Raw genomic sequence first — 14,388 nt, 5'->3', positions numbered from 1 at the left:
ATGAACAGCGTCTCAGTGACGTAATCAATCCACGCATGCAAGCGCAACACCGCCCACTTGTGGACAAACAAAGTCGTAAACAAAATAATAGTACACAGTAACACATAGTCATACAAATACACTGGTGTTATATTTCAACACTCCCACTTATGAATCACTGTATACCTTTTCATATTTATAGAACAAATGAAAAGAAACTTGGTATAACCCATACCACTCACATTTCACACACCAAACATTGCCTTAGCAAATGTCTTCAGTTTTACCTTGGATGCGGGCTTCATCATTACACCCGCAACCATTTCGTCTGTAGGGCAATACACCAATGACATCCTGTCCTTTGACTCCTTGGAGTACACACAATGGTCTGATTGGTTTTGTGTAAAACCATCACCTGTCAAACACTCGTGTAACAGTAAGTTCCAATTGCGGCCAGACTGCTTGAGGCCGTAGATTGACTTCTCTAGTTTACACACTAGTTTTTCTCCCTTCTCAATATAACCCTCAGGTTGTTCCATGTATATGTCATAGTCTATGGGGGCATGAAGATAGGCCGTCTTTACATCCATCTGGTGTAAAATCAAGTCATACTGAGCCGCCTTCTGTAGAAGCACTCGAACACTTATTAGGTTGGCTGTTGGCAAAAATGTCTCCCCATAATCCACCCCAGCTCTCTGGCTATATCCCTTTGCTACAAATCTAGCCTTGTACTTGTCGTGTCCGTCTATATCTGTCTTTATCGAATACACCCACCTTCCTCCCACTGTTTTCTTGCCCTCTGGCAATTTCGTAAGGGTGAATGTTTTGTTGTCTCTTAGAGACTCCATTTCCTCGTCCATTGCCCTGGACCACTTTTCTGATTCTGGCGATTCCATGGCCTCTTTAAAGGTCAGAGGGACACCGCACACTGCCCTGTATGCATAATCTATAGTAGTGAGTGAGCTGTCATCACTGTCGCCCTGACTATAGTCAATCAGGTATCTCGGAGGGTTGCGTTCCCTTTGGGGGTACCTCCCACTGGCTGAGGCTTGTGACGTCACCCTTGGGTGCTCCTCGTCATCATCCTCGGGTGCTGACTGTGTACCGTCAGTCTGTACATTTTTCTGTACTCTAGGCTGAGTTGCAGCTGTCTCAACAGACTTTCTCTCTCTTACCCAATCTTCTGGGTGCAGACCTGGTGTCTGAGTCTCATTTTCACAAGTTGCCTTGTGTACAAATTTAACTAGTCTGTGTTTCTGTACTTTCTCTTGGTCAGGGTAGTAGACTAGGTAGGCCGGGCTGTTCTTGTCGTGTCCTACAAAACGCCCCCTCTCACATCTAGAATCTAACTTTCCCTTGTCCTGCTGGTAAGCATAGCATTCTGTCCCGAACTTTTGCATTCTAGCCATGTTGCACTTTTTTCCTGTCATTGTCGTGTATGGCGTAGTGCCTGTGTGCTTGTTGAAGCATCTGTTTCTGGTGTGGGCTGCCTCCTGTACAGCATAATGCCAGAGGCTCTTTGGTAGACCACTATCTATTAGCATACACCTTGCCATCTCGAATAGTGTGCGTCCTTCTCTCTCTGCAACGCCATTTTGATGGGGAGAGTATGGGCAGGACGTCTCATGTCTTATTTTGTTCCGTCTCAACAGGGTTTGAAACTCCTTGCCTGTAAACTCAGTTCCATTATCTGACCTTATGCATTTCACTGTCCCATAGGGAGCTACATCTGCCAGAAATTTCTCGGTCGCTTGCACTGTGTCACTCTTTGTTTTTAAGAAATAAACACACACAGCCCCTGTGCACACACCTGTAAATGATCGCATGTACCTGAAACCATTAATGGACTCGTTTGCCACAGGACCGGCTAAATCAGTGTTTACCAACTCCAGTGGTGTCTTGGCTTTGTCTGTAGATTTTCTGTTCCTGTTTTGGGTAAACTTCCCTTCTATGCATACTGCACACTCTTTGTCAGGTTTACACACTTTACCCTTTATATGCATACCATCAGTGATATCCTGTAGCTTTATGATATCGTCATAGTTGCAGTGGCCCATTATCTCATGCCAAGTTTCTATATCATGGCCCACATGGCACTTTTCAACAGCACATTCAGTTTGCAAATAGTACATTTTCCCCTGTACAAAAATGTCAAACCTGGTACCATCCGGTGACATCAGGGCATCTCTGCCCTCTTCGAAGAACACACTGGCTCCGTGTGCTGTCGCAGACTTCACAGAGAAGAGCTCTTGGGGGTACGATGGAATATATAGTGCGTTCCGCAGTGCCACTCTACACCGGCCTTAAATTGTCCCAATGTCAACTCACTGTCGCCATGTGTCACCATTAGAGTGAATGGCTTATATCTCTCGGGTAACCCCCTCATCACCATGGCCATCATTAGTCCCTCACTCGGTGCTTCTCCCGCCCCTTTGAGAGCCGTAATGATTTGTTCAGCTCGGATAACGTATTCGGTTATCGTCTCATTATCAGCTTTCTTTAGCCCAGTCAATGTTACATACAGAGTGACAATCCGGGGTCTGCCCTTACCAATGTAATGTTCCCGCAACACCCGTAGACTCTCTCTACCTTTGTTCTTCGTTTCTCTGAAGATCAGTCCCAAGCTTGTGTTGTCCAATAAAGGCGCCAATGCGCAGTAGGCGTCCGCGTTCCGCTCCTCGTCTAGGGCCTGCTCTTCCGCTGTCAAAGGTCCCACGGGCTCGGTAAGAATGGTGGTTTTCAACCCCACACCATGCATGCAACAGAGCATTCGCTCTTCCCACAGTTCATACTCATCGGCCTGTCTGTTGAATGTGGGCCACCTGCTCTTCTTTCGCTCCATCTCCCTGGGTAGCGTTAGCTTAGCTTAGCGTTCCGTTAGCTTCCCGATAGCCTCTCTCGATGCTAACTAGCTTCACACTTGCTAACTTGCTACTCCGTGCTAACCTGCGCGCATCCCGCCATCCGAGGTTATCACACTTCGTGTACTTCTTTTATCAAGCTACTAAATAATCCAACGTTATCTGGGCCCATAACCTGTTAGAAGACTAGACTAATACTTTATGTCTATCTCTGCGCAGATGAAGTGGATTTATTAAACCGTTATAAAGAATCGTACTGACTACCGAACTTCTGCTGGAGGGAAAAAATGCAGCCTTCGTTTATTCGGTCGTTTTGGGAGAAGAAGAAAATGAACAGCGTCTCAGTGACGTAATCAATCCACGCATGCAAGCGCAACACCGCCCACTTGTGGACAAACAAAGTCGTAAACAAAATAATAGTACACAGTAACACATAGTCATACAAATACACTGGTGTTATATCTCAACAAGGGGGCAGCGCAAACCTTTCAGAGGCTGATGGACTCGGTGTTGCGTGACCTTGCTTTCGTGTTCATTTATCTCGACGACATATTAGTGGCCAGTCCGTCAGCTGAAGAGCACCTGGCGCACCTGAAACAGGTTTTCCGTCGTCGGGACGAACACGGCCTGATAGTCAACCCGGCCAAGTGTCAGTTTGGACTGCCGGTGATTGACTTCTTGGGTCACCGCATTTCGCCGCAAGGCGCGGCCCCGTTGCCTTCTAAGGTGCAAGCGGTGACGGAATTTCCCCGCTCAGTCTCTGTTAAGGCATTGCAGGAATTCTTGGGCATGGTGAATTTCTATAACCGTTTCCTCCCTCGCGCTGCCCACCTCCTTCAGCCACTTTACGAAGCCCTGCGGCTTAAGAAGGCTAACGACCCTGTCGACTGCACTCCCGAACGGGTCCAGGCCTTTGACGGAGCTAAGTACGCCCTGGCTAACGCTGCCCTCCTCGCCCATCCCACACCCACGGCGTCCATAGCTTTAACAACCGATGCGTCCGACATAGCCGTGGGGGCTGTGGTTGAACAGCGTGTGGCGAATGCGTGGCAGCCACTCAGATTTTTTAGCCGCAAACTGCGAGATAGCGAGCGCAAGTACAGCGTTTTTGACCGGGAGTTGCTGGCACTGCACCTTGCAACCCGGCATTTCCGCTTCCTGCTGGAGGGTCGCCCATTCACGGCTTATGTGGATCATAAACCGCTGACTTTCACCATGTCCAAGGTGACTGAGCCGTGGTCTGCTCGTCAGCAGCGCCACCTAGCGGCAATCTCCGAGTTCACAACGGACATTCAGCATGTGGCCGGGAAGTCCAACCCTGTTAATGATTGTCTGTTGCGTGTGCTTGTGTGTCCTGTGCACCTCGGTGTGGATTTCTCCGCTATGGCTGCCGACCAGCCCAGCAACCCGGACGTCCTTGCCCTTAGGTCAACGCGTACCGGCCTCAAGCTAGAGGACGCTGTGATGCAGGAAGGCAGTCCTGCCCTCCTCTGCGATGTCTCCACCGGCCGCCCCCGCCCCGTTGTTCCAGTGGCCTGGCGCCGTCGAGTTTTTGATTCGATTCACTCCCTCTCGCACCCTGGAGTTCGGGCGTCGGTGAAGTTAGTCGGTTCCGAGTTCGTCTGGCCTGGCCTCCGCAAGGACGTCAAGGGGTGGGCAGCTGCATGTGTAGCGTGCCAGTGCGCTAAGGTCCACCAGCACACTAAATTGCCCCTCGAACCATTTCCGATCCCGGCCAGACGTTTCGACCACGTGCATGTGGACCTGGTGGGCCCTCTACCTTCTTCACAGGGTTTTACGCACCTGCTCACAATGGCAGATCGGATCACCAGGTGGCCAGAGGCTGTCCCTCTGTCCTCCACAACATCCTCGGATGTTGCACGCACTTTTCTTTCCTCCTGGGTCGCCCGTTTCGGCACTCCGTCAGATATCACCTCAGACAGGGGCCCCCAGTTAGTGTTAGAGCTCTGGTCGGCACTTGCGCGATCCTTGGGAGTGCAGGTACACCACACTACCGCGTACCACCCTCAGGCTAACGGCTTGTGTGAACTTTTTCACCGTTGCTCAAGGCAGCGCTGCGCTCTTGGATGGTAACTGGGTGGATCGTTTACCTTGGGTTATGCTCAGGTTGCGTTCGGCTCCTAAGGAGGACCTCGACGCTTCGCCCGCTGAGCTGGTGCTCAGTCAGCCGCTCCGCGTCCCTGGGGAATTTTTGCCTGGGAGTTCCGCTCCTCGACCCCGTCCGGCCGTTTATCCTTTTTTGTCCGACAGCACTCGGGTTCCAGGCCCCGTTCACCACTGTTTTCCGCGGTCGTTCGTGCCTGCGGAGCTCATGTCGGCTCGTTTTGTTTTTGTACGGCGTGATGCTCACCGCTCGCCCCTCCAACCCCCATACGATGGCCCATTTCGGGTTCTTGAGACGGGTCCTAAGGGTTTTGTGCTAGATATGGGTGGGCGTAGGGAGCGTGTCACGCTTGATAGGCTTAAACCGGCGCACAGGGTGGCAGGCGAAGTTGTGTTTCGTGCCCAGGTTCCCCGTCGGGGTCGTCCTCCTTCCAGGACACCGGCAGTGTCTTCACGGGTTCAGCATTCTGCTTCTCAACCGGCTTTGGACTGTGTTTCACCTACTGTTTCGGCTGAGGGACGGCGCAGCCGTTATGGCAGGCTCTTTAAGCCTCCAGTGAGACACTAATTTTCTTTCCAGGAGTCCCTTCTGGGTGTTCGGGGGGGGCTTTGTGGCGGACACTAGGGGCTATGCCTCTCACCCAGCAGGACTGTGAGCTGGGGGCGTGGTTTACGTTCCCGGGCTCGCTGGTGCAGGATTGTTCCTGCTGCAGTTTGGTTTTTGGAGTTGAGGAATAAACATCAAACTCGCCTTCGTCTGCTGTGTTTTTCCTCATCCTGCCACATTATCATTATTATGATATAAAACACACGCCTTTATCAAAGATGAAATATTAAGGTAAATTCAAAGACAGCTGACTAATGCTGAAGAAACACAATTTAAAATATGCATAGCTGACTGGAAGAGCCACTGACCCTTCTAGTGTCGGAAATATTAAGGCTCAAATATACACGCAAACATATAATGCTATTTATTCCACTTCTACCCCAATAAAATCAACAGGGGCCCATCTAAACATTATGCATGCACTCAGGCGAGGCTAATTAAATCATGATGTGTTGTGCTAGCTCCGCTCAACAACAAAGCCCATTGTAGTTCAACAGCTTTTATATTCGTGAAGCCATGGCAAAAACGAGTGCTGTGTGACTTAGGTTGGTCAGTCAATGCTGGACGAAGAGCCTGGGAAAGTTACTTCTAAAACACAGGTACCATGCAGGAGAGCCAAGAGAGCCAGGTCGGCTGCTGTCATATCAGATAAACAGGGCTTGAGTAATTGAGCATGGTGTTTTAAGTCGAAGCTTTCATGAAACTATATCCATTATTCTGACTGAGTAATCAGCCGCTGGGGGAAATGCATCAACCAGATTCAATCTCTAGATAAAAATCGCTGTGTTTAAAATGGAACTGCATGTGCTACTGCTCCTCCCCAGCCACTTGGCAGTGAGCTGGGATGAACCCTGACTTTAAAATCCCGGCATTCACAGGTCTGGACTGCTAGCTTTGCCGGAAAAACATCCAGACATCAATAGATATCAACCTACCTCATCTATCTCTCTCTTATCACCACATAGGTATATCTTGAATGCATGTGTGTGAGAATTCAAATGTATGTTTGTCTTTGTCTTTGCATCCAAGCATATGATAGCATGAAACAAGCCATGTGAATCTGTTCATTCAGGTGAACTGGAGTGGGTATATGCAACAAAGCATACTTATACTTAAATGCCACTTCTCACTTTTCTCCTTCTCTCTCTCTCTCTCTCTCTCTCTCCCCCTCTCTCTCTCTCTCTCTCTCTCTCTCTCTCTCTCTCTCTCACACACACACACACACGCACACACACACACACACACACACACACACACACACACACACACACACACACAGTGGCTATAAAAGGTCTACACACCCCAGTTAACATGGCAGATTTTTGTGATGTAAAAAAATGAAACCAAGATAAATCATATCTGAACTTTGTCCACCTTTAATGTGAAATCGCAACCTATAAAACTACTACTGCTACTACTACTACTTTCAGCTGCTCCTGTTAGAGGTCGCCACAGCTGATCATCCGTTTCCGTTTCCTCTGCATCTTCCTCTGTCACACCAGCCACCTGCATGTCCTCCCTCACCACATCCATAAACCCCCTCTTTGGCCTTCCGCTTTTCCTCTTCCCTGGCAGCTCCATATTCAGTATCCTTCTCCCAATATACCCAGCATCTCTCCTCCACACATGTCCAAGCCATCTCAATCTTGCCTCTCTTGCTTTGTCTCCAAACCATCCAACTTGAGCGGTCCCTCTAATATATTCATTCCTAATCCTGTCCTTCGTCACTCCCAGTGAAAATCTTAGCATCTTCAACTCTGCTACCTCCAGCTCTGCCTCCTGTCTTTTCGTCAGTGCCACTGTCTCCAAACCATATAACATTGCTGGTCTCACAACCGTCTTGTAAACCTTTGCTTTAACTCTTGCTGGTACCCTTCTGTCGCAAATCACTCCTGACACTCTTCTCAACCCACTCCACCCTGCCTGCACTCTCTTCTTCACCTCTCTTCTGCACTCCCCATTACTTTGGACAGTTGACCCCAAGTATTTAAACTCATACGCCTTTGTCACCTCTACTCCTTGCACCCTCATCATTCCACTGTCCTCCCTCTCACTCATGCATAGGTATCCTGTCTTGCTCCTACTGATTTTCATTCCTCTTCTCTCCAGTGCATACCTCCACCTCTCCAGGCTCTCCTCAACCTGCACCCTACTCTTGCTACAGATCACAATGTCATCCACGAACATCATAGTCCACAGAGACTCCTGCCTGATCTCGTCTGTCAACCTGTCCATCACCATTGCAAACAAGAAAGGGCTCAGAGCCGATCCTTGATGTAATCCCACCTCCACCTTGAATCCATCTGTCATTCCAACCGCACACCTCACCATTGTCACACATCCGTCATACATATCCTGCACCACTCCTACATACTTCTCTGCAACTCCCGACTTCCTCATACAATACCACACCTCCTCTCTCGGCACCCTGTCAATGTTTTCTCCAAATCCACAAAGACACTGTAACTCCTTCTGACCTTCTCTATACTTCTCAATCAACATTCTCAAAGCAAAAAAAGAAAAATACAAAACGTACAATAACTTGCTTGCCTAAGTGTGGACATCCTTTTATAATTGAGGGTGTGGCTGTGTTCAGAGTTAACCAGTCACATTATGCTTATGTTAAATAGTAGTTAGTATACACCTGCCATCAATAAAGTGAATGATTAACCCCAAATAAAGTTCAGTGGTTCCTGTAGGATTTTGCTGATATTTTCTTCGTTGTGTCCAACCGCAAAAGCCATGATCCACAAAGAGCTTACAAAGCATGAATGATTGGGATCTAATTTTTGAACGGTATGGATCAGGAGAGGGGTACAAAATAAATTCTAAGGTATTAGATATACCATGAACACCGTGAAGACAATCATCAACAAGTGGAGAAAATATTACACAACAGCGACTTTAAAACAGGACGTCACTCCAAAATTGATGAGAAGACAAGGAGGAAACTGGTCAGAGAAGCTGCCAAGAGGCCTACGGCAACATTAAAGGAGCTGCAGGAACCTCTGCCAAGTACTGGTTGCTCCCTACATGTGACAACAATCTCCTGTATTCTTCATATGTCTGGGCTATGGGGCAGGCTGTCAAGACAGAAGCCTTTTCACAAACACACGCACACACAAAAACCAAAACATCCAAGCCTGGCAACATTTTGCAAAAAGATACACCCAGTCTCCCAAAACCATGTAGAAAAATGTGTTATGGGTCTTATGAGACCAAGGGTGAACTTTTTGGCCAGAATTCCAAAAGTTATGTTTGCAACAAAAACATTGCACAGTGTGAAAGAGAACTAACAAGAAACATTAAGAATTATCATTTATTCGTTTTGTATTTGCTTTTTTATGCCTGTGTTGCTATGTGGATTAAATGCACCTTAAAGGAAGTTGTGTCATGAGACACATTGTGTGTCAGGATATATACATGTTCTGTCATATGACACATCATATGTGCAGATCTTTGAGAGGCCCTGAGTCTTGTGTTGCTGAACTTGTGGTGTCTCTTGCTAGAATTAGCTCTCCCTATTGCAAGTAGGGGTTTTTCTATAGCTTTATTGTCTTTAAACATTGAGGGACTAAACGTGTAACATGTTTTGTTGAGTCATAAGATATTGAGCTCCTCTCTATGAGGAGAGATGGATCCCTTCGACTTTCATGTCAGGGTGTTTCTCTCCAATATTAATTAATTGCATTTCCTTTATTAATACCCTTAGGGAAATTCAGTTACAGCAAATATACCCATCCTAGCTGTGATCTATGTTAGCTAGGAGCAGTGGGCTGCCACCTCCATGCTGCGCCCAGGGACCAACTCCAGTTCTTTTCCCACTGCCTCGGTCAGGGGCACAGACAGGAGTATAAACCCTAACATGCTTGTTTCTTTTGATGGTGGGGTAAACCGGAGCACCCGGAGGAAACCCACTGCAGACACGGGGGAGAACAAGCAAACTCCACACAGAGGACTAGCTGGGATGACCCTCAAGGTTGGACAACCCCGGGGTTTGAACCCAGGACCTTCTTGCTGTGAGGCGACAACACTAACCACTAGGCCACCATGCCGCCCCAAAATATATAAAATAATATTTTTAAAATATATAAAAATACATTGTATACAATATATTTTAATCGTCAACCCGTCAATGTTTTGTGTTATTTCATGAGTCTTGTGTGTTTGCAGGCAATTTCCATGACAAAACCACCAAACGAACATCATACCCAGTGAAGCATGGTGGTGGTGGCATCATGCTTTTGGGCTGCTTTTCTTCAGCCGGAACTGGTGCTTTACTCAAGATGGAGGGAATTATTAATAGATCCAAATACCAGTCGATTTTGGCGCAAGACCTTCTGGTGTGTGCTAGAAAGCTGAAGATGAAGAGGAATTTCACCGTTCAGTAGGACAACGACCCAAAGCATACATGCAAATCAACAAAGGAATGGCTTCACCAAAAGATCAGCATTTTGGAAAGGCCCAGCCAGAGCCCAGACCTGAATCCAATAGAAAATCTGTGGGGTGACCTGAAGAAGGCTGTGCACAGGAGATGACCTCGCAATCTGACGCCTCTAGAACGTTTTGCAAGTAAGAGTGAGAAAATATTGCCATGTCAAGATGTGCCAAACTGATAGACTCTTACCTAAAAAGACTGAGTGCTGTAATAAAATCAAAAGGTGCTTCAACAAAGTATTAGCTTAGGGAGTGAACACTTGTGCAACCAGGTTATTATGTTTCTTTTTTTTCACTGAAAGGTTTCAGTTTGATTTTCACTTTGATTTCATATTAAAGGTGGAAAAAGTTCTGAAATTTATCTTGGTTTCATTTTTCTACATCACAAAAACCTGCCATTTTAATAGGAGTGTGAAGACTTTTTACAGTGTGTGTGTGTGTGTGTGTGTGTGTGTGTATGTGTGTGTATATATATATATATATATATATATATATATATATATATATATATATATGACTGCTGAAAAATATGTGACTGTCATCTCAATGCACCTACTCTGTCAAGGAGGAGTTGTGAAGGTATATGTGAGAATTATTTTCGTTTGTATTTCCTTTTCTGTATGTGCTCATGTGTATTTGAGTGAGTGTGTGTGTGTGTGTGTTTGTGTGTGTGCTCATGCCTGTGGTTGGGGACCTGGATAAGGTCACTCACCGACACATGTGGGCACAGTGCCGTTCCACTGCGCCAAGGTGTTGGGCACGGCCTCACACCTGATGGCGTTGGAGCCGTGCAGTGTGTAGCCTGGATTGCATTCAAACAGGATCGCTGTGCCGATGCCAAAGTCGTTACCAATCCTTGTTCCAAACCGAGGCTCAGGGACTGAGCTGCACTGAGAGGCACTAGTCCTAGGGACAGCTGGGGAACGGGTTGGGTTGGTGGAGGTTTAAAGGTTGGAGAGATGGAAACAGAAGGAGGGCGAGAGACACAGAGAGAAAGAGGGAGAGTCAGAGGGGGAAGGGGACAGGAAAAAAAAGACAGCAAGAGGGAGAGAGGCAAAGAGGGCAGAGAGAAATAGTTAAGCCCTCCTGGATCTCCTTTCAGATCATCAGTCAAGCCAGTCAGCTGTGGCGGTGATAGGCTCTCTCCCTCTTTTCTGCCTGCTCCACTCAGCCATCCTAAGTCACAGTCAATGGCACACCACTGAACAGGCCCTTATGTGGGGAGTGATGAATTCCAAGCTAAGGCAATTTTTAAAAGCCAACTAATGCACTCAGTGTCGATTTAGCAGTTTCACAGGTAAGGAGAGCAGCCATTTCCCTGATAATCTCTGAAAGAGCATCTATGAGTCTTACCTTGGTAAACAAAATGGAATCCTTTAGCCGACTCTGGCCCTGCGGTGGTAAATTTGAGAGTGATTTTGTTCCCTGAACTCAAAGGGAGTGTCTCGCCTGAGTGGTAAAAGAGAAAAGGAATTTGTTAGCAATAATTCATTGAAAGGCGTCGTCAAGTGTCAACCATTAACATGAGCAAACTGACAGGTTGCCACTGTGCCCGCCAGTAACTGCCCCATTTAAATTATAGCTGCCAAGCGCTGCATGTTATTACACCGTGACTTTTTTCATGTGAGCTGGACAGACATACACAAAATAACAAAAACACATTTTGTCCATAAAAAAGCTTACAAGCTACATGTTACACCAATGTCTGATCTACAGCCTTTCGTTTTAATTCAAATTTCACAGTCGCATCTGATCAACAGTCCCATTAAAATAATTGGCAGGAAAGCATAGAAAATTGATTCTTAAATTTTACATTAGCTGTCAAAACCAAATTGTCTAGATGAGTGTGACAACGTCTTGTAACAGCTGTTTTGCTTTTGTTGTTTTAATTGACCCCTCCAAGGAGGTAATTCATTTGCAATCACACCTTATTATGCATCCTTATTCTTTTTCATTATATCATGATTAGTTAAATGTGAGAGGGGAAAACATCTCTTATCCTTGACAACATCTCTATTTAGAGCTCAGATTCCAGGTTTCTCAGGGAGCAGTCAATTAAATTAATTTAAATTGAACCAGAAGGCAGCGCTTTTTTTCTGTAGAGCAAAATGTTGTATCCACCAAAAAACCCCACTCACTTCTGTATGAGCCAGTAGCCATGTTTACAAAAATCAGAGTACGAAAAAGACAGTGTGATCAAGTTTTCCCAAGTGGTGTTTTACCTGAGTGGGATCCATAAATAGAAGAGAGGAGTGGGGAGTCTGTGGAAGGCCCATCGTAGATCTCAACCACATCACTGGCCAAGGTTTGAAACACCACAAACTGACCAAAAAGCACTGGTGAGAAAAAGAGACAGAAAAATATAAAATGCAACAAAACTAAAACAAGATCTTCTGGAAACCGAAGATTACATGTTAAGTGAGTGCAGTCCACGACAACAGGGACTCCATTGTCCCAGGGAGGCAATTAACAGGTAGCCTTGTCCACATCGTCATATTCCAACAAAGAGTCTCAGAGGCAACTGTGGTATAGCTAACACCTTAGAGCCGGCAACACGGTGGCTAATTTAGTTCTATTTGCAGCTTTCTGCTTCACGGATTGTGTTTTCAATCCTATTCCCCATGTCTCTTTCTCTAATAAGCACACTAGACAAATTTTTAATTAACCAATTACTCATGAACCTCAGGCTTTGGCTAGGATATGACTGGCAAAAACCATAAACCAATTCCCTCTTTGTGACACTAAGCTTTGTTTAACACTCATTAAAGTGTCTTAAAGATTGCTAATCTAGAGCTAGTTTACCCGTCACAAGATTATGAAATCATGGCATATTGTTTGTTAACCTGTTAAAATATCCTGAATCTGTACAAAATTAAAGCCTTGCGAATACTTGCTGATATGGCTGATCAAGGCAGCCGCTATGCTGAGGAAAAGACCTAAGGTGCAGCCAAAGATGTTGGCCAGATATAATCTTTCCTCAAAATACTGATCCTCCTCCACCCAATGATTAAAAACTAACCCAATCATAACCTGTCAACCCGACTACAATCCAGATTTAGAGCTAATAATATAGATTCCATCCATTATCCAAACTGCTCATCCTGCTCTCAGGGTCACGGGGATGCTGGAGGCTATCCCAGCAGTCATTGGGCGCCAGGCGGGGAGACACCTTGGACAGGACGCCAGGCCATAGATTAACAGTCCTGAATACCATTGAGTCTACTGTACCAGCATTCCAAACATTTGTATGTTTAAACAACAGTCTTTTTTTTGGGGGGGGGGAGGGTTCCGCCTTTTTCTCCCCAATTGTACCTGGCCAATCATCCTGCTCTCCAAGCCAACTCGGTCGCTGCTCCACCTCCTCTGCCGATCCGAGGAGGGCTGCAGATTACCACATGCCTCCTCCGATACATGTGGAGTCGCCAGCTGCTTTTCACCTGACAGTGAGGAGTTTTGCCAGGGGGATGTAGTGCGTGGGAGGATCACGCTATTCCCCCCCCCCCAGTTCCCCCTCCCCCCTGAACAGGTGCCCCAACCGACCAGAGGAGACACGAGTGCAGCTTCCCACCCACAGACATGGCTAGTTGCGTCTGTAGGGATGCCTGACCAAACCAGCGGTAACACAGGAATTCGAACCGGCGATCCTCGTGTTGGTAGGCAACGGAATAGACCACTATGCTACTTGGACACCCCAAACAACAGTCTTTAAACATTTCAAAACCTTCACATATGCTTTTTATAAATCAACAAGACAGAAAAGCTGAGTCAGTTGATTTAACAGAGTCATAATTTAAACATATTAAGAAGCATGGTAACAGCATTTAGTTACTTGGTCAATAGTTTAAAATATTACTCTATTCTCTTTATCTTCAATAATTGGTGGTAGAGCCCCCCCCCCAAAAAAAACAACTTTTTTTCCTCCTTTTTTGGGGGGGAGGGGGCTTCCATGTAACAGTGAGTGAACAAGAAATAAATACTGTAGATTTGAGTTGGAATATGGTGAATCTAAAAGACCCCTGATGGAACGATAGGTTGGAAGGAAGGCATCGTGCAATCCTGGCAAAACATACTGTTAAGACCACCATGTGAGAGGTAAAAACAATGAGCACACGGATAGACTGCAATCAAGGGATTACTTTTTAATAAAGCTGACACTACTTAAAAACAGTCAAGGGCGTCCGGGTAGCATTGCGGTCTATTCTGTTGCCTACCATTCTTGTGTCTGACATTCTTGTGTAAGAAGTGGGATTGTTGTGAAGCATCTAGTGTGTTGGTGTAGTGTTGTGTGCCTGTCGCGTCGCACTCTCAACCTTCACCGCTGGCTAGCAGAAATGCGACCAGGAGAGCCAAGCACTTAAGTCTCTCCCTGCCAGTACATAG

General features: G+C 46.4%; 1 protein-coding gene across 1 annotated transcript in view; it reads right to left on the bottom strand.

Moving 5' to 3' along the window:
* LOC130118211 (CUB and sushi domain-containing protein 3-like) overlaps positions 1 to 14,388 on the bottom strand; it is a 473,370-nt gene that overhangs the window by 150,670 nt on the left and 308,312 nt on the right. The window contains 3 exon segments of the mRNA XM_056286604.1: positions 10,721 to 10,924; positions 11,362 to 11,457; positions 12,231 to 12,344. Coding sequence (XP_056142579.1) covers positions 10,721 to 10,924; positions 11,362 to 11,457; positions 12,231 to 12,344 — 414 coding nt within the window.

This window comes from Lampris incognitus, chromosome 9 (genome assembly GCF_029633865.1).
Source record: "Lampris incognitus isolate fLamInc1 chromosome 9, fLamInc1.hap2, whole genome shotgun sequence".
Taxonomy (NCBI): domain Eukaryota; kingdom Metazoa; phylum Chordata; class Actinopteri; order Lampriformes; family Lampridae; genus Lampris; species Lampris incognitus.
The sequence above is the reverse complement of the archived record's forward strand: the minus strand, read 5'-3'. Positions and strand labels throughout refer to the sequence as shown.